Below are 19,173 nucleotides of genomic sequence, written 5' to 3'. Positions count from 1 at the left end.
CAAGATGCTTTCTGCATTTCGTTTCTATAATAAATCTTTACACATTATCTTTTGGCCTTAGGGCTTATTAACATTTTATGTTAAGTCAGGTGAATGTAAGCCTGTTTTCTGTTTCTGTGGTGACCTTAACAGAAGAGTTACAGTCTCATAGGGCAACAGGACAGCATGTCACAACATAATAAAAATATGACCCTGTTAATACGAACATCAATTCTTCTGCAAAAGTTGTCAGTTAAATTTATCTAAAAGTTTTATCCCATACAGACTCTGTGGCTCTAATAAGGCGGCCTCTGCCTAGCACTCCTGGCTAATAACAACTATTTCATTGTTACAATACTAGGGCTAAGCTCTTATTTTTCTAGATCTATAACTATATTAGCAATGGTTTCCATAGCACAGCCTTAGCACACTAAAAGCAAAAACACAGCAAGCAAACGTTAACCCAATAACCACTTTTATAATAATTTTTCTTATATTTTTTAATAAAACTCCTTCATCCCTCAAAAATGCTCTATGTCTATTAGGGCTTTTATATAATCAGGTTCTTTATGCTATTTTATGATTAAAATATCATAAGCAATCATGCATATTAGTACCAAGGGCATAAATGCATTTGACTAACAAACTAACAGCAAAGGAGCTCAAATTAAAACACTCCTTTCACCCTAAATAATCTCATAAAATACCACCACCCAAAAAACATAGATTAAAGTTCTAAATTAATTCTTATTTGGAAAGAAATCTGGGAAGGTCTTCTGCCTATATTACAGAAATTAGGGAGTAGTTTTTTAAAGCAAGCATCAGAAGAACAAATACCATCTTTAAGGTGAGCGCCGGGGGCAGCTTTGGGACAGCTTTTCGGAATCCCTGAAAACCTGATCCACCTTGCCCGTCAGGCTTTCTCCCCATGACCTTGTCATGGGTGGGATCTCGTGAGCTAGCCTTTCTGGAATCCTTGAAAACCTGATCCGCCTTGCCCGTCAGGTTTTCTCCCTCATGACATTGTCATGGGTAGGATCTCGTGTGCTGGCTCCCGGCACCCTTCCTTGCTTGATGGCCTTAGCCATCCCCTGGCCAGCCCCCGGCTTCTAAAGAATTGCATTGCAAAAGTTAAACCAGAGCTGTATTTTTGTGTGCAAACTGATGATATCACTTTGTGGCTTTCGATTATAAGCAGAAACCCCGAAAACTGCAACTTGAAGTCTCACCCATGGGGTGGATGCACAGCCAGGGACCTTTTCCCAGCTGGGACCCCAGAGAGCTGTCATTCGGGACTTCCCAGCGCTGTTCAGGGCTTCCCAGGAGGCACTAGTGCTAAAGTGCCCACCTGCCAATGCAGGAGATGTAAGAGATGCAGGTTCAATCCCTGGGTTGGGAAGATCCCCTGAAGGGCATGGAAACCCACTCCAGTGTTCTTGCTTGAAGAATCCCATGGACAGAGGAGCCTGACACGATTGCAAAGACTCGGACAGCACGGAAATGACTTACCACGCATACACAGGACTGTTCGAATCTGGATGTAGGCTGTCAGCCCAGTTTGGTGATGGATACACTATTAATTCTCTCTGTTGTTTCTATTTCTCTTCTTTTAATGACCACACATTGAAATCAAACCAGATGATCCTCTATTAAATATTGAAATTATCGTGTATAGCAAGTGGTTTCTTTTCTTAATGAGTCCTTCAAACCTGAAACGAAAGTAAAACTTGCAGCGAAACGATTGGTGTCTCATGTTTAGAGAATTCGCTTCAAATGTAGAAATGATGTCAACAAAGTTTGTCTTCGTGACCCCACCCAGTTGGTCCCTGCTGCTAACCCTGACAGAACGTCTGATCCTCACTCAGAAACAAAAGGACGTTTTCTTTGCCCACTTGTCCCCAGACAGGGGGCTGGTTTGTTCTCTTTCCATTTCAAGGGACTCAGCACTCCGTGGAAAGTACAAGTAAACAGAGCCTGTTAGGCATGGACCAAGCATTCTGAATTTCCAGCCAGTGATTTGGAACCATCAACAAGGAGCCTGATCCTGGGTTCCAAACGCAGCTTACGTCATTTGTGAACTTGGGATTGTTACAAGTCAGCGTTTTCATACGCTGTGCTTTATTTTTGAAAATAATCCTTCTTTCAAATGTTGGAAATAATATATTGGCAAAAATACATTTAGGAAGCACGTCGCAACCCATGTCCGGGTCACTTAACAGAAGTCAGTTTTGACAGACACAGCAGCTCACCCAGGGCCAGACCGCAGACCAGCCACTAAACGTCCCCCTGGGGACGCCCCTCCTGCTCGGCCCCTCCGCACGCCCCTCCGGCTCGGCCTCGCCCCTCCGGATTGGCACCTCCCCTTCAGGCGGCCCCGCCCTTCAGTCCAGCTCGGCCCGCCCCGCCCCTCCCGCTAGGCCCCGCCCTCCGGTCCGGCCCCGTCCGGCCCGATCCAGCCCGGCCCCTCCCGCTCCTCTCCTGTCGCCGCGGTATTTGGGCCCGGCGCCTCCGTCTCCGCCCAACCCGCTCCGACCGCGCTCGGTACGTGTGGGGAGGCTGGGGCCGCGAGACCGGCCAGCTCGCTAGGCGGGAGGCGGGAGGCGGGCGACGGGCGACGGGCGGGGACGCGCGCCGGGCTGGGTTTCCTTTCGGATCAGGCGCCCGCGGCGTAAGTGAAGACGCGGTGAGTGTGGCGGCTCCGCCGGCCGGGACGGGGGACCAGAGGACCCGCATGGGGGCGGCGCCCAGCCTCCCCGGGCCCTGCGCGCCCAGGTGACCCTCGGCGACCGCCGGGCGTTGGGGACCCGGGGGACCGGGGTGGAGGCCGGACAGGAGCCGGCCTGCGTGCCCAGGCGACTCGAGAGAGAGCGCCGGGCGTTGGGGTCCCAGGGGGCCGGCGGTGAGAGGGGAGGAGGCCGGACAGGAGCCGGCCATAGTGCCCAGGCGGACCCGGCGCCCAGCGGTCTCCCGCCCACCGCGCGGACTGCGCTCAGGGTCCCTCAGGCCTAAGAGGATAATCGTGAGGACCATTTCAGAGATTGTTAAGGGTGTTTTTGCTTTCTTTAGACACGCTGCAGGCGAAATATTCCGAGAGTAGGCATCTTCAGGGCAAGAGGGCCTGGGAGAAACTTTAGTCGCACCTGGGTACTAGATAAGTTGGCACTTGAGTTACTTTCTTCCCTTCTCTCCTCACACCACCCCCCCCATAAAGCTCTAGTTTGAGGGAGAGAAAAAAAGAGTATGGGAAATGAACCTTCACGTGCTGCCAGGACTAATGAGCTGCTGGGGGAGGCCGGGTCCTGCTGGCACCTTGGCTTCTGGACCAAAGGTACCTGCCACGCTGTGTGCTTGCCTGCTGGTGTGCTTGTAGGACCGCGGCGGACAGGGCGTGTGCAAAGTAACCCTTGGATTGAGGTCCCTGTGAACAGGAAGGGCTGTGGTTATCAGTGTTCTGGGGCGTGCGTGTCCAGGACTCCCCACAACTGGTGACTAACTGCACCCTCCGCATTATACCACCCCAGAGAAAGGTCACGGTTTTAGTCCTACTTGGCCATGTAAACTAAGTATTTAGAACCACATGAGGCCAATTCCAGTCCAGAGTGTTGTATTACAACTCCGCTTCTGGCCTGATAACTCCAGCCAGTAGCAAGAAGGAAATGAGAGTAAATGGAACCCCTGTTCTTTTCTGTTTGCACGAAGAGCAGGCTATACCACACAAAGGGCTTGTCGTCAGACCCCCGGGAAGGCCACATACCTTATACCGCCAAGCTTTCTGGACCTGAGACGAGACCTGGACATCAGAAGAAGGAGAACCGTGTGCAGTGCTGTTCACCATTTATTGAACACCGACTGTGGGCCAGGTGCCAGTCGATGTAATCCCCTCAGTAAATCTATAGAGTAGAAGGAACCATCCCGATGACACATTAGATCTCTCACACACATACACACACACACACACACACCCATAAACATACACACATACATACACACATGTACATGCACATACACACACACATACATATATACATACACACACACCCATAAACATATACACACACACACATATGCAGACACCCATAAACATACACACACATACGCACACACCCATAAACACACACACACACAAACATATACACACACTACACACACATACACACACACATACACACACATACACACATGTACACATACATACATACACACACATACACATATACACAAACACACACATATACACAGACACACACACCCATAAACATACACGCACACATGTACGTGCACACACACACACACACACACATACACGCACACACACCCATAAACATACACACACATACACACACACCCATAAACATACACACCCATATACACACACAGACATACACACACACATACACACAAACATATAACACTACACACACATACGCATATACACACATACACACCCATAACCATACACACACAAACATACACATACACACAAACATATACATACACTACACACACACATATACACACATACACGCATACACACATGCATACACACACATACACACGTACACGCACATGTACACATACATACATACACACACATACACATATACACAAACACACACATATACACAGACACACACACCCATAAACATACACGCACACATGTACGTGCACACACACACACACATACACACACACACACCCATAAACATACACACACACATATACACACACCCATAAACATACACACCCATATACACACACAGACATACACACACACACACAAACATATAACACTACACACACATACGCATATACACACATACACACCCATAACCATACACACACAAACATACACACAAACATATACATACACTACACACACACATACACACATACACGCATACACACACACACACACACACACACCAAGTGGGGACAACACAGGAGCCACGGCTCCAGGAAACCAGATTTATGGGGAATTAAGGCACCTTTAATCCACCACGGGGGCTTCCCTAGTGGCGCTAGTGGTAAAGAACCCGCCTGCCATGCAGCAGATATAAAAGACATGGGTTTGAACCCTGGGTCAGGCCCCTAGGAGGACATGGCAACCCACTGCAATATTTTCCCTGGAGAATCCCATGGACAGAGGAGCCTGGCAGGCTATAGCCCACAGGGTCATAAAAGAATGGGACATGACTTGGTGACTAACCAGCAATTCTTAATTACACTGGAAATACCGGGGTACCGCTTCACAGCATTATTTGCACAGTGTGAGAAGAAATTCCTATCTTACTTTGTCAGTATTGGAAATGAATGCTCTCGAACTTTTAAAGGTTCTGTTTTAAAAAGGATGTCTTCAGTTTGCTCTCCACCCATCTCTGTGTGTGTCTTTTTTGGGGAGAGGGGGCGCTGCCATATGATGAAGGGTGGACTGCAGAGTCATGACCTGGTGATCAGCTCTCACTCTGCTGCGGGGAGCCCAGCACAACTAAGCTGCTTTTTAAATCAGCTCTTCTGGAGCCCATTTCACCCATTCTTTTCCCAGTTTTAAGACTGCTTCCTTGATTCTGGCTGCTCTGCAGCTCACCATCTGATAGTTTGCTAATCATGCTCACTTTGTGTTGTTTCTGATAACTTTCCTTTGCATTGTTCCTGAGTTGAGTCTGCAAGTCCTAAACTATCAGAGCAATTCACACCAGCCCTGGGTGCCGGGACCCTCCTGAGGTCCTGCCTCTGGTGTTCTGTCTCAGTGCCCCGGGGGGTGCACGAAGCATCGCTTCCTGTTTGATTTCGGGGCCTGTATCAGCGTGGGTTGTTCACTTATCTCACGATTGATATATTTTCTGCCGTCAGAGTATCCTGAATAAACCTCTGGGCCTCACTGCTTCTTTCCTTCCTGTTCAGTTTAACGATTATACAGGGAGTGGGCATGCTCTCACCTTTAATGACCATCGGGAACTGTTGTCAGTGGAGAAAAAGAACTATTACCGGCCTCGCGTGGCCTTTGAAGACGAGTAAACGTCTGCTTTACCTGTATTAGTGTTAAGGTGTTGGAAGTTAAGGCCTGCTCTGGCGGCTCAGTGGAAATAATCCTTCTGCAATGCAGGGGCCTCGGGTTCAATCTCTGGGTCGGAAAGACTACCTGGAGAAGGAATGGCAACCCACTCCAGTATTCTTGCCTGGAAAATCCATAGACGGGGGGCCAGAAGGCTGTAGTTCATGGAATCACAAAAGAGTTGGAAACGATTTAGCTACTAACCAACAAATTGGATTTAAACATGGAAGAGAATGTGTGTGGGGGGAGAGTTTCCTCTCCTCTACTTTATTCCTGGCTGGTCTAGTAATTCAATTGACCTAAGACAAATCAATAGCAGAAAACCAACCCCACTGAATTTTGTGCGTATAGGAACCTCAAAGATACAAGACTCAAGAAGGGACAAGGCAGGCGGCTTTGTGTGCGTGAAGATTTGACAAATCAAGGGGGTTTTCCCTGGGTAGCAAGTTCGTGAAGTGACAGGGTTTGCTGGTGTCTTGAACAGCCTTTTCAGCCTTGCGTTCCCGTCTTCGGCCGTAAAGATGTCTCTCTACCTCCTGGTCCAGGGAGGGTATTTGCACATGGAGATTTATTTTCAGCTTTCAGGGTGAACAGAAGAAGGGCAGAGATGCTTTTTGCAACAGCTGTTTCTCAAGTCTCCTTAATTCAGAGCAATCACTGTGCTACAGTGGAGTGTTGTGGGGTGAGCTGCCCTGCACCCCATCAGGAGCACAGATTACCTGGTGCCTCCCCGTCCTCATGCAGGGAGGGCCTGGAGGGGGGCTGCCAGCCTGCAGGCCCTGCGACTTGGGGCCCTTTCCTCGGGCTCACCTGCTCTCTTTTCCCAGGACGGTGTCTATCACGGACGCGGCTTTCTGGTGAAGAGCTGGGGTCTCTCAGCTCTCATCCCTTCCCACCACACACAGAAAGGCCCTGAACGCTCATGCACCCCCGCCCAACGCCACAGTGTCCTGTTCTGGACCAGACGCCCTCTGTGACGGGGCTGTGACCTCCGAGGCCGGGCCCTGCAGGTGGACCTGGGCGCATCCCAAGGCCCTTGTCCCGATCGGGTGACAGGGCCTGGGCCTGGGTCAGCAGGGGAAACCCCGAGGACACCGAGTTTTGGGCGTGTACCTGTTTGCTCATCAAAGCAGAGCGTTAGCACTCACAACAGTCAGAGCAGATGAGACGCGGTCGACCTGTGGCCTGAATTTACGTGACACTGGTTTTAAATCCATCCTTTCAGACTCGCCACCATGGATGCGCTGTCAGAAGCAAACGGCACCTTTGCCTTGACCCTTCTGAAAAAGCTGGGTGAAGACAACTCGAAAAATGTGTTTATCTCACCCCTAAGCATCTCCTCTGCCCTGGCCATGGTCCTCATGGGGGCCAGGGGCAACACCGCAGCCCAGATGTCCCAGGTAAGTTCGGGAAGCCGGTTCTGGGTGGCGACAGATGCTGTTTCTTTGGCTAGTGAGCCGGTGTCCGCGATCCGAATCCCAGAGGCCTTGCTCGACAGACAAGCCTCGCTCCCCATCTGCCCCATCCCTGGGCCTGCCGTCCAGTGTCTCTCTGGCTGGTGGCCTGGGGCTCCTGACTGCGCAGCACCCGATTCCAGCAGGACAGGCTTGAATGAGCAAGCGTTCATCGAGCCTCTGCTCAGACCCGCTGCCCAAGGCCCTGCTGGCCGAGGCCCGTCCTGCCGAGACACCCAGAGCCAGCCCCGGGCAGGCTGCACGGGGTGTGGACGTCAGCTCCTGGGCCACAGTGGCGGCGGGGTGCTGACCTCTGTCCCCGTGGGGGTCACAGCCCTCCCTCATGGGGGTGCCCTTACCCCTCCCAGGGCCTGGGGTCCAGAGGGTCTCCAGGTTTAAGAGTCCTGATCCCCCTCCTTGAGCCTAGACCTTGAGTTTGACCTCTGCCCTAAGGCCATCACTTTCAGGGTCCTCTGCCATCTGGAGAGGCTGGGAGTGAGAAGCATTTGCACTCTCCACCCAGCAAGTGTTAGGACGCAAATACGGGGGAGCTCCCGTGCAGTCGTGTCTGGCGCTTTGAGACCCGTGGACTCTAGCCCTCCAGGCGCCTTGTCCATGGGATTCTCCAGAGAGAACACGGGTGTGGGTTGCCATGTCCTCCTCCAGGGGATCTTCCCGGCCCAGGGATCGAACCCGCAAGTCTTGAGTCTCCTGCACCAGCAGGTGGGTCATTTACCACTGCGCCACCTGGGAGACGCACGTGTTCCCTTTAAGTTCTGCCTGAAAAGGGAGCAGTCCCCTCTGGTGCTCGTCACTGACTCCCCTCCTGCTTCCCAGGCTCTGAAGGGGCCGCCCTCTCTCTGGGCACCTCCTGTGCAGGTTCCGATTCTGGGGGGAGGGCCGGCCTTTCCGCCCTGGACGGGCGTCTCTCCAGGGCTCCTGCCCAAGCTCCTCTCCTCAAGCAGTGGCGTCCCCCGGACCTATGACCTTGGCCGTTAGCTGGGTGCAAAGCACGTGCCAGGCTTAGTTTCGAGTTATGGCGGAATCGGGCGGATTCGTTGTCTGGACCTTCTCTGTGACTCCCGTCAAACCGCCGACGACCGGGAATGACCTGGTCCGGGCCTGAGACTCTGCGTCCTGGCCACACAGTTCCCGCTGGGCTCCTGTAATCCAGGAGCGGCCCCAATCTCGCAAGGAGCTCTCCTCTGTGTGACCGCTCTCCCGCATTGTCACGAGGACCCAGCAGGATGGCTGGGCATCTCTGCACCCTGGCAAAGGGGCAAAACAGCGAACGTGGAGTTGCCAGGCCTTTATGAAGGCCCGGGCCTGAAAGAGGCACTTCTCCTGTGTCCCGCTGGTCAGAGCCTGTCCCGACCCAGTCCAGACCCGAAGCCGTGGCCTGTTTGTGCAGAGACGGGAGGCCTGTCCGCCGGCCCTGTCTGCAGGCAGACCGCAAGCTCAGGGCACTGGGTTCACCGAGGGGCACTTCTGTGCCCGCCGTCACTGTCTGACCCCCACGGGAGGCAGGCTGGGGGGCTCCCAGAGGCATTCTGCCTTTATTTGGGTGAGTCTTGCTTTAAGCTGTGGTGAGGATCAGTACGGTTCCTAGGCTGACTTCAGTTTGGTGTTCATTTCCTGTAGTTAGGGCGTACTGCAGTTGTGGGTTTTTATGTGTTTTTGATCAGACCCTTTCTCTAAGCACGAGCAGTGGCGGAGGTGAAGATGTCCACCAGGGTTTTCAGAACCTTCTCAGCGAAGTTAACAGGACCGGCACCCAGTACTTGCTCAGAACCGCCAACAGGCTCTTTGGAGAGAAGACTTACGATTTCCTCTCGGTAAGTCATACTCCCGTTCTCCCGAAGCAGATAGAGACCGAGGTCGGGTGGAGGCGGGAGCTGGGCCTTGTGGTGCAGCTGAGGCCCTATGGGCTGAGACCCACACGGTGGGCGGGGTGTGGGACTCCAGTCATGACCTCACGCTTCCTGGAACCGATCGGTCATTGCCTGTAAGAGGAGGCATTGTTCATGTGTGACAGCATTGTTCACATGTTCGTGAAGCTTCGATGAGATGAATGTCAGAGAACTAACACGGATCATACCACAGTTGCAGATGAGTTGGCCCAAACAAAGAAGTGATCAAAAAGAATATTTCTGATGTTGTTTTTCACATGTTAGAAGATTTTTGTGCATTGTGAGACTTGTTCAATTTTTTTATACATGTAAATATTTTGATTATTTTTTCCTATGCAGAATTTTTTTTACAGTGTTTGTCTTTTTTACTCTGGTTCTATTTAATTACACTGCTTTCATGATTTAAAAAATTTTTTAGTAAACAGCTCAGTAATCTTTGAGTGTGTCCTTATTCAATAAAAATGCAGACAAAGCCAGAGTCCTCCCAAACTCTCTTCACGCCCTGGCCTCCCACGCCCAGTATAAGGGCTTGTCCCCTGTGCATAGAGAAAGTCTTTCCATCTCCCGACATGTGTGTCTGTTGCCATTCAGTCGCTGAGCCGTGTCCGACTCTTTCTGATCCCGTGGACCGCAGCAGGCCAGGCTCCTCTGTCCTCTACTGTGTCCCAGAGTTTGCTCAGACTCATGTCCATTGAGTTGGTGATGCCACCCAACCATCTCATCCTCTGTCTTCCCCTTCTCCTTTTGCCTTCATCTTTCCCAGCATCAGGGTCTTTTCCAATGAGTCGGCTCTTGGCATCAGGTGGCCACAGTGTGGGAGCTTCAGCCTCAGCAACAGCGTGTGTCCGCCTCACCCTTTCCCATGGTGGTGGGCAGCGTCCTCAGGGTGGCTGTACTAAGATGCAGCCGCCAGCCCCCCGGGTGGGCGTGGGGTGGGGCCAGCCCGGGCCGAGCCAGCAGGGACCGTGTGTGTGTGGATCTGTCCTGTGCGTGCCTGCTACTCCAGACGGACTTTGGAAGGAAGGGACAGAGGGAGGCTCTCAGATCTCAGTGAATTCTGCCTCATTCCCGCCCCGACGGCTGCAGCCCTTCCCGTCGTCCTCAGGAAGGGTAGCAGGTGCGCACGTCCACCCTCTGCTCAGCGCTGTGGGCGCTGAGCCTTTAACATCCTGATTGTTCATGAGACTGAGCAGCTTTTCATGTCGATCAAGCGTTTGTATCTTTTCTGAAAATTGCCTATTTATATGTCCTTTGTGTAATTTTACTTTTGTGCTTTATGTCTTTTTTTTTTCTTAAATGAGTTTTTTGTACGTTTAGGATAGTGATCTTGTTCTGTTATGTGATTTTTTTTCGTTGTTTTCCACACTTGTTTCAGATCTAAATTAACTGTTTTAAAACAGGGGGTGTAAAGTGCATGTCGTCAGCGTGAGGTCAAACATCCGTAAGGATTTGCAGCACGGTGTGCGTTTATTTTACAACCTGGTTTACTTGTTTTTATCAGTCTTAGCTACTTGCTAGTTTGGTGTCACTTTTTTTTTTTTTTTTAGTTCTACCAGTTTATTGCTACCAGCCCGTCTCCCTCCACCCTCATGTAGGCATGCTCAGGCATGTAACCCCGTGGACGCAGCCCACCAGGCTCCTCTGTCCGTGGACTTTTCCAGGCGAGAATACTGGAGTGGGTTACCATCTCCTTCTCCTGTTATTGTCATCTTTGTATGAGAGTTAGATATACAGAAAAGCAAAATTACCGATAAACACAAAAAATTGGCTAATTTTCCTTAACTTCCTTCCTATTCTAGTGGATATTTGAAGAAAAGCATTGATATTTAAAACGTTATTATGATATGGAATGTAAAATCAAAAGATTATAAATATTTCTCACTTATTTCATAGTGATCGAGGATTCCAGCAATCCCATACCAATCCCAGTGTATAATTAGATATTCCTTTAGTTTGCTTTTTGACTGGTCATTACTTACTAAGCAGTAATTTGAGAAGCAGAGACTTCTTTTCAGATGTGCTTAAAAGCTCTTGAAATCACCAAGGGTCTGATGAGGTATCGGCTTGTGGGTGACCACTTTGCTTCCTGACTATGCCTTAGACTGAGAGACTGCCATCTTCTCCAAAGCCCCGATGAAGAAGTGGAGCAGTAGGCCGGCAGAGCCTGAATGATGTCAGCGTTCTATGAAATGAGGCACCTGGACCAGGAGATAGAGGGTCCACGGTGTGCGGAGAGCTCAGCCACGTGACATCGGACAGAGCCAGCTTCTCCTGGTCCTCAGAGCACCTCTGAGACGCAGCTACTGCTGCGTCCTTGCTTCCAGGGGGCACGGAAGCCAGAGAGACGCAGCAACCTTGCCAGGGTCACCCGGGGGTGAAGCCCGGAACTTGTGCTGCCGGCACTGTTGCCACATGGCCTCTCCTCAGTGGTTGTGTTGTTGTTAAGTCGTTAAGTTGTGTCTGACTCTTTGCGACCCCATGGACTGTAGCCCACCAGGCTCCTCTGTCCATGGGATTGTCCAGGCAAGAATACTGGAGTGGGTTGTCATTTCCTTCTCCAGGGAATCTTCCTCACGCAGTGATCAAACCCACATCTCCAACATTGGCAGGCAGATTCTTTACCACTGTGCCACCTGGGAAGCCTGTGATTTTACTGTCATTTATTCAATGTAGCTGAAAACTGAGACACCGGATTGAAGGTTAATTCCTCACATCGTTTGTATATTCCTGAAGAAACCTTCCAATGATCAGTGTTGAGCTTTGGCGCCGTGAAGAAGTGAGCTGTTGGCGTGGTCTGTTTCTGTAGCCATGTGATTCTGTCACTCCGTCTCTCCTAGTCTTTCAAAGATGCCTGCCGCATATTCTACCAAGCAGAGATGGAAGAGCTGGACTTTGTCAGCGCTACGGAGGAGTCCAGAAAGCACATAAACACCTGGGTAGCCGAAAAGACAGAAGGTGAGGACATGTCAGTACTTCTGTTTGCATAGTATTTGAATCAGTCTTGTTATCCATCAGTTCCTTCCCAAGACCAGCAAATGTCAACAGGAATGGGTTTTTTCTATGAATAACTGTAACTTTCAAAATGCACTCCTGAAATGTAATCAGGAATCAATTTCTCTATCTTTCCCCCCTCCTCATCAGTATTTGGTGCACCTCTTCCAGAGCAAACACACTTTGATTTTTTGCTGGTGCAGTAATGTTCATATAGTCTGCCTTCTCACAAAGGGCGGAAGGGAAACTCTGGACGCGGGCTCCACCCCCCTGCCTGTCCAGCGGAGCTCATGTTCTGCGGGTCGCTGAGCATCACTGCAGGACACTCGGTCAAGCCCCGGTCCACCTGCGGTTCTTCGTTCTCGTGCTCGCCACGCTGGCTTCCACCTCTCCCCTTCAGGACAGTCCCCTCACGCTGTAGACCGAACATTCCTTTTTCTGTCACTGTGAATTATCCTGCCCTTATGATTTCTTCATTGTATGTGTTTTATGCAACTCAATGTATCTTTGTGAGTAAAGATTTTAAGGTTTTGGTCGCTGATTTGGCTTTAGGGGCCAGGCTGCCTGTACGGGTTTCCCTGGTGGGTCCGATGGTAAAGAATCCACCTGCCAATGCAAGAGAGGCGGGTTGGATCCCTGGGTCAGAAAGAGCCCTGGAGAAGGAAATAGCAACCTGGTCCAGTATACTTACTTCCCCGGGGAATCCGATGGACGCAGGAGCCTGGTGGGCTGCAGTCCATGGGGTCACAGAGAGTCGGACACAGCTTAGCGAGTGAATAGACAACTCGCTGTCCATGGTTGTCTGGGGGACAGTGAGCCCTCTGGTCAGTGCCTGACTCCTCCAGGGGACGGGCCAGTAAATACTGTGCCCAGCACCTCCCCCAGGGAACCCTGCTAGCTCACTGGCTCTTTAATTCTGCTTTGCAGGTAAAATTAGAGACTTGCTCTCTGCAAATTCAGTTGACCCCATGACTCGTCTGGTTCTCGTGAATGCCATCTACTTCAAAGGAAACTGGGCTGAACAATTTAACAAGGAGCACACCATGGAAAGGCCATTCAAAGTCAGCAAGGTGAACAAGAATGTTTCATCGTAAGGAAGGAGCTTCCTGGAAATGGTCCCTGGGGTCCCCTTGGTTTACAGAGTGTGCGAGCAGGCTGACCTCAAGAAGACTGTGCCTCTTGTGGCCGTGGCGGCCCAGATGTGGATCCTGGCAAACCCTGGCTTCCTCTCTCCTTGCTCCTCCTCTGCTGTATCATCGGGGGGGTCTGTGCGGGGGTGTTCCGTCTTGTATCACACATCCCCCAGGGCAGCTCGCAGGTCTCTGGGCCTCCTAGAACTCCCGAGATCCGGGTCAAACTCGAGACCATGGCTATGAAGCTCCGTGGGCCTGGATTCTAACGTCCATCCCCATCCCGTCAGTAGCTACCAGCACAGACCCCTTTCTCTGCAGGGCCGTCCAGAAGCCTCCTAGCGGTCTCCCCAGCCCGGGTTCCTGGTTCCTGTGTCCCTCCTCTGAGCTCTCGCAGAGCCCGGGGCCTCTCCCAGTGGCTCTGATCTCCCAGAGCCCCTCGGGCCCGGGTGCAGGACCAGGGAGGTTACTTGGAAGTTTTCCTGATGACCCAGGCTGGGCTGAGCGTGGCGGGGTAGGAAGCACAAGTCAGACTGTATTGTATGTTCATTAATTGCATGTGTTGATTCTCGGCCGTGCCGGCTCTCCTGGCTGCAGCCTCTCCTGCAGCTGCCGTGGCGGAGGCCCTCTGGGCTCCGTGCTGGGGCTCCTTCCACTGGCGCTTCTCTTGGGGCCAAGCTCGGGCTCCAGGCCCGTGACCTCAGGAGCTGCGGTCCCGGGCTCTCAGCCCAGGCTCAGTAGCTGTGGCCTGAGGGCTTAGAGCCCCAGGGCTGTGGGGTCTTCCCTGACCAGGGGTGGAGCCTGTGTCTCCTGCATTGGAGGTGGATTATTTACCCCTGAGCCACCAGGGAAGCCCTGATGTCTTTAACATAGAGCCAACATGGTTTGTTCATGGGTCAGCTGTGGGGTGGGGGGACAGGGGCCCAGGACACTGCAGGGTTGACTGGGGAGGAGTGGTGTCGCCATGAGCAGAGATGGGAAAGTATAGATGGAGCAGGTGTGGGGGGAACCGAGCCGCCAGTGTGGAAGCCGACACGAGGCTCCTTTGTATCCAGATGCAGATGTCAGGTAGGCAGGAGCCGGGGAGAGGTCCTGCTGGGAATGTCCGTGCGGAGCCCTCCTGGGTCAGCAGGAGAAGAGAAGCCTGAGGCCTGCGAGCTGGGAACCCGGGGTGGGAGCTGGAGCAGAGCAGATAGCTGACGACGCGGAGCTGGGCTGGGTCTGGAAGACAAGACAGAGTGTGTGTGCCCAGGTGACCGGCTCTGATGAGTCGTCCAGAGTGTCCACGGGTCTCGTTTCCACATGTGGTTTATCCCTTTCCTTTATAGACCGTGGAGAAACCTGTGCCAATGATGTTCAAGAAGTCCACCTTTAAAATGACCTACATTGGAGAGATAAGCACCCAGATCCTGGTGCTTCCGTACGTCGGCCAAGAGCTGAACATGGTCATCCTGCTGCCCAGTGAAAGCACCGACTTGAACACGGTAACCGGGCATCCTCGGCCCCGGGGCCCGGGCTCTCATCCGGATCCCTGCCGGTCACTGGGCTCCGGGAACTCGTGTGCAGCTGGCAGGCCGCCCCGGGCCCGCAGGGCGCAGAGTGTGGGTCACAGCGGACAGTCCCTGGTGCAGCGCTGCTGCAGACCCTGAGATCTTCTACCTTCTCCTTCAGGTGGAGAAGGCCCTGACCTACGAGAAATTCATCGCCTGGACGAAGCCAGATGTGATGGACGAGGAGGAGGTGGAGGTGTTCCTGCCCCGGTTCACACTGGAGGAGAGTTACGACATGGGGGGCGTCCTCCGGAACCTGGGCATGACCGACGCGTTCGATGCGTCCTGCGCCGACTTCACCGGGATGTCGTCCCGGCGAGGCTTGCACCTGTCCAAGGTGTTGCACAAGTCCTTCGTGGAGGTCACCGAGGAGGGCACGGAGGCCGCGGCCGCCACGGGGGCCGTGGTCATGATGCGCTGCTTACGGATCGTGCCCCGGTTCTGTGCAGACCGGCCCTTCCTCTTCTTCATCCAGCACGGCAAGACCGGGGCCATCCTGTTCTGCGGCCGCTTCTGCTTGCCATGACAGGGTGCTGGTGGCGCCCCGGTGCTCCTCACCACTGTCCCCGATGTCTGGAAGAGCTGCAACCCCAGTGACCTTGGCGAAGGTCCACAAATAAAGGGCTGATGGAGATCGCCTGAGTGTGTGTGTTTGTGTGCCCGTGTGGTCTCGTGTCCCGCGCCTACTCGGAGCTGCAGCCACCATCGGAGGCGGGCGCTCGGTGGTCATGCCGGCAGGAAGCACGGCTGCCTGCTCTCTGGGCCCGCCCTCCGCCCGCCCCGTCCAGGCCCTCTAGGAGAGCGCTGTCTGCTCCGGGCCTGGAAGGATGAGCGGGCCTTCCCTGTCTCCTCTGAGCGAAGCAGGGGATAAAGCAGCCGCAGGGAGGGGGAGCAGGCCTCAGAGACCCCCGAACCTGAGCCCTCCAGAAACCAGCAGAAGAGGGGAGGGCCGTGACCGAGACGGGAGACGTCCGTCCCCGAACCACTGCGTCTGCATTGGAGGGTCTGTGATCAGAGGCCTGTTCTAGTGCTTGCCGTCCACGCTCCCTGAGCATGTCCAGTTGCCCCCAGGGGTCAGCGATGAGCAGACAGTTCCTGCTCAGGAGAAGGAGGCCTTCAGACCACGTCATGATGCGTGCCGGGTGACCTTCCATCCTGCCGCTGGTACTGGAGAAAAGAGGCGGCTAAGGTTTCAACCAGTGCATCCCAAAGGAGATCAGTCCTGAGTGTTCACTGGAAGGACTGATGCTGAAGCTGAAGCTCCAATGCTTTGGCCCCCTGATGCGAAGTATTGATTCATTTGGAAAGACCTTGATGCTGGGACAGATTGAAGATAGGATGAGAAGGGGCCGACAGAGGATGAGATGGTTGGATGTCATCACTGACTCAATGGACATGAGTCTGAGTAAACTCCGGGAGTTGGTGATGGACAGGGAGGCCTGGCGTGCTGCAGTCCGTGGGGTTGCAATAGTCGGACACGACTGAGCGACTGAATTGCACGAAGGTTCCTGCAGCCGCTTGTGTTCCCTGCTGTGATGGGGGACCTGCGCCCGGACGATGCTGAGGTTCAGGAGGAGAGCGGTTAGGTGTCCACTGGCCTCCTTGAGGCGTCATCCAGAGCTGGGCTCCCTCTAACCTAACGGTGTGACCAAATTCTCAGCCTGTCTCTAGTCCGCTGTCTCTGCTGTGCCCACATCAGCGCCTGAGCCTCGTGGAGAGACAGGCTGTGGAGACGCTGCCCTTGGGAGCGGGCGGGATGGCGGCCCAGCGGCGTCAGCGCACCCCCCCCCACCCCGAGTCTGTGCCCAAGGCTCCATCCTACCACTGTATGCTCCTCAATCCCCTGCGGGACATATCCCCTGACCCCCACTGCCACCTCCCGGGACCTCCCAGGTCATTCTCAGAGGAACTGTTCTCTAACATCACCGAGAATACCCAGATCTAAAATGCGATTTCCCCCTGCCTCTGGCTAAAGAGCATTAACGTTTGTACATAATCATATCCCTCAGGCAACCTCACCATCCCTTTAGAAATCTGTCCAGACACTGTGGTTGATGGTACCCACACAAAATCAAGTCAATGAGAATGAGGCTGCTCTAAGGCCAGTCACCTAGTGGGAACCATGCAGAACACGGAAGCTCCACCATAAAGTACGTCCGGAGTGAAGTGTCTGCCGTGACTTTCTTGGGGAATGTGTGTGGCTGCCACCATCTACATATTTTCTCATGACATCTAGGAAGGACCTCAGAGCACTCCTGTCTCTCATCGCCTGTGAGGCACCTCAGCTCGGAGGTCGTGTCCTCAGCCAAGTGCCCAGCCCAGTGCCACGCTTGTGGGAGATGCCGAGACGTCCCTGCTGTGTGAGTTGACAGTCTTCATTATGCAAGGATGGAGGACTCATGGAGGAAACAAATTTATAGGGAGAAAGGTCTTCAAGTTATAAAAGAAACAAGTTTAGAGAGATGAGGGTCTTCAAAGTTATGGAAGAAAATACTTTAGAGGGGCAGAGGTCTTCAAATTTAAGGTAAAACAAGTTTAGAGGGAGAAAGCTCTCCAAAGTTCTGGAAGAAGAGGTTTAGTGGGAGAAAGGTCTTCAAAGCTAAGGAAAAAACAAGTTGAGAGGGAGAAAGATCTTCAAAGTGAAGGAAGAAAAACGTTTAGAGGGAGAAAGGCCTTCATAGTTCTGAAACCTTTGCAGAACAGGGCCATGCTCAGCATTGCTCTTTGTAGGCTGCTGAGAAATGGCATCTGAGAGCCCGCAGACTGAGCTGCTGGCACGGTCTTTTGCTAACAATACCCCTATAGGACTCACTGGGCTGAGAGGAGGCCAAGAGGGACGACCTTGCTAATGCTGGGAGATGGTGTTTGGACAGGTTACCCAGACCTGTTGGGGTGCACTTGCCAGAAACCAACTCTGTTTCCTCTCTAGAGCTGAAAGTCAGATCATGAAATAAAGACTTTGAAAAACATAGAAACCTCCTTTCTGGATAGAGTTTGAAAATTTCCGAAAATGCTTCCTTCTAGGGGTCTTGTTTTCCTGTTTTGGGCAGGATCCTTCAGATTCAACCAGATACGGAATTATTTTTCACATACAATGCTACTTTCTTAAAATAATCAGATAAGGAAAATTCAGATGGAAAAGATAGCATTTCAAAATCTCTTGATTTGTAATTGATTGTTCAAAGGACTTCATGTCCCCTATGTAACTTTTTGGGAGTTCTTAGGTGGCTCAGAGGGTAAATTATCTGCCTGCAGTGCTGGAGACCCATGTTCAATCCCTGGGTTGGGAAGATCCCTTGGAGAAGGGAACAACCACTCACTCCAGTATCCTTGCCTGGAGAATCCCATGGACCGAGGAGCCTGGCAGGATATAGTCCATGCATCTACTGTTGGGAGAAGAGGGAGAAAAAATGAAGAGCACTTTTTCTCATTTCGAGCTCACTTTTTTCATCCTTGGTTAAACCTATCTTCAACCACGGGGATACAAGCCAGAGGGAGGGGAGTCCCTCAGGCCTCAGCACACAGAGGCTGCCCGCGTCCGTGGTAGAGGTGAAGCCCTCTTCTCAGGAGCACAAAGGCCCAGAGCTGTGGACGGCCCTGGTTCCGTGCACAGCGGGGAGAGTGTCCTGCTGCCTCCCGGAGGAAGCGCCCTCAGTGAGGCCTGCAATGCCTGGGCCCCGAAGCAGCGTCTCTGAGAGCAGGCAGAGGGCAGGGCGTCGCTGGCGGGCCTGCGGGCCGCCTGCCTCTCCTCCTGGGTCAGAGGCGTTCCCCGGGGCATCTGCCCTGATGGCTGCGCACATCAGGGGAGGCTGGGGCCAGAGCTGCGTCCAGGCGGCCGCCCCTGGATCAGGGCTCACCTGGACTCCCCGTGGAGAGAGAGGCCAGTGGCAGGACGAAGCCTCTGCCTTCTGTCCTTCCTTGCAGACACTTCGAACGAGGCCTGGCTCCCAGACAGCTGGACGCTAACTCCTGGGCAGGAGGACAGCTGGTGTGTGGGCCCAAGGATGGCCAGAGCTGCGAGCCTCTCTGGGAAGAAGTACCCGATTCAGGGGGTTGCGGGGACCCGACACCCTTCTCTTGCACTTCAGAGTGCTGAGCCGTGACCTC

At 52.9% G+C, this 19,173-nt stretch overlaps 1 protein-coding gene across 3 annotated transcripts; it reads left to right on the top strand.

Moving 5' to 3' along the window:
* The first annotated feature begins 2,374 nt into the window (after nt 1-2,374).
* Nucleotides 2,375-15,700, top strand: LOC122697668 (serpin B6). 3 transcript variants are annotated; one of them, XM_043908658.1, is made up of 7 exons: nt 2,375-2,520; nt 7,257-7,431; nt 9,171-9,320; nt 12,233-12,350; nt 13,314-13,456; nt 14,845-15,000; nt 15,188-15,700. In XM_043908658.1, the coding sequence occupies exons 2-7, from the start codon at nt 7,267-7,269 to the stop codon at nt 15,590-15,592; spliced, it is 1,137 nt and encodes a 378-aa protein (XP_043764593.1). In that variant the 5' UTR covers nt 2,375-2,520; nt 7,257-7,266; the 3' UTR covers nt 15,593-15,700. The 3 variants fall into 3 exon arrangements, with proteins under 3 accessions (XP_043764593.1, XP_043764594.1, XP_043764592.1); XM_043908659.1 differs by having other exon boundaries at nt 2,512-2,662; XM_043908657.1 differs by lacking the exon at nt 2,375-2,520 and adding an exon at nt 2,607-2,751.
* The last annotated feature ends 3,473 nt before the right edge of the window (nt 15,701-19,173 follow it).

Source organism: Cervus elaphus, chromosome 7 (genome assembly GCF_910594005.1).
Source record: "Cervus elaphus chromosome 7, mCerEla1.1, whole genome shotgun sequence".
In the NCBI taxonomy this organism is placed as follows: domain Eukaryota; kingdom Metazoa; phylum Chordata; class Mammalia; order Artiodactyla; family Cervidae; genus Cervus; species Cervus elaphus.
The sequence above is the reverse complement of the archived record's forward strand: the minus strand, read 5'-3'. Positions and strand labels throughout refer to the sequence as shown.

Coding starts and splice junctions, on each gene's coding strand:
- LOC122697668 (XM_043908657.1), top strand. CDS start 2,711: ATGGGGGCGGCGCCCAGCCTCCCCGGGCCCTGCGCGCCCAG. Junction 9,321..12,232: donor AGACTTACGATTTCCTCTCG/GTAAGTCATACT, acceptor CGTCTCTCCTAG/TCTTTCAAAGATGCCTGCCG. Junction 15,001..15,187: donor AAAGCACCGACTTGAACACG/GTAACCGGGCAT, acceptor CTTCTCCTTCAG/GTGGAGAAGGCCCTGACCTA.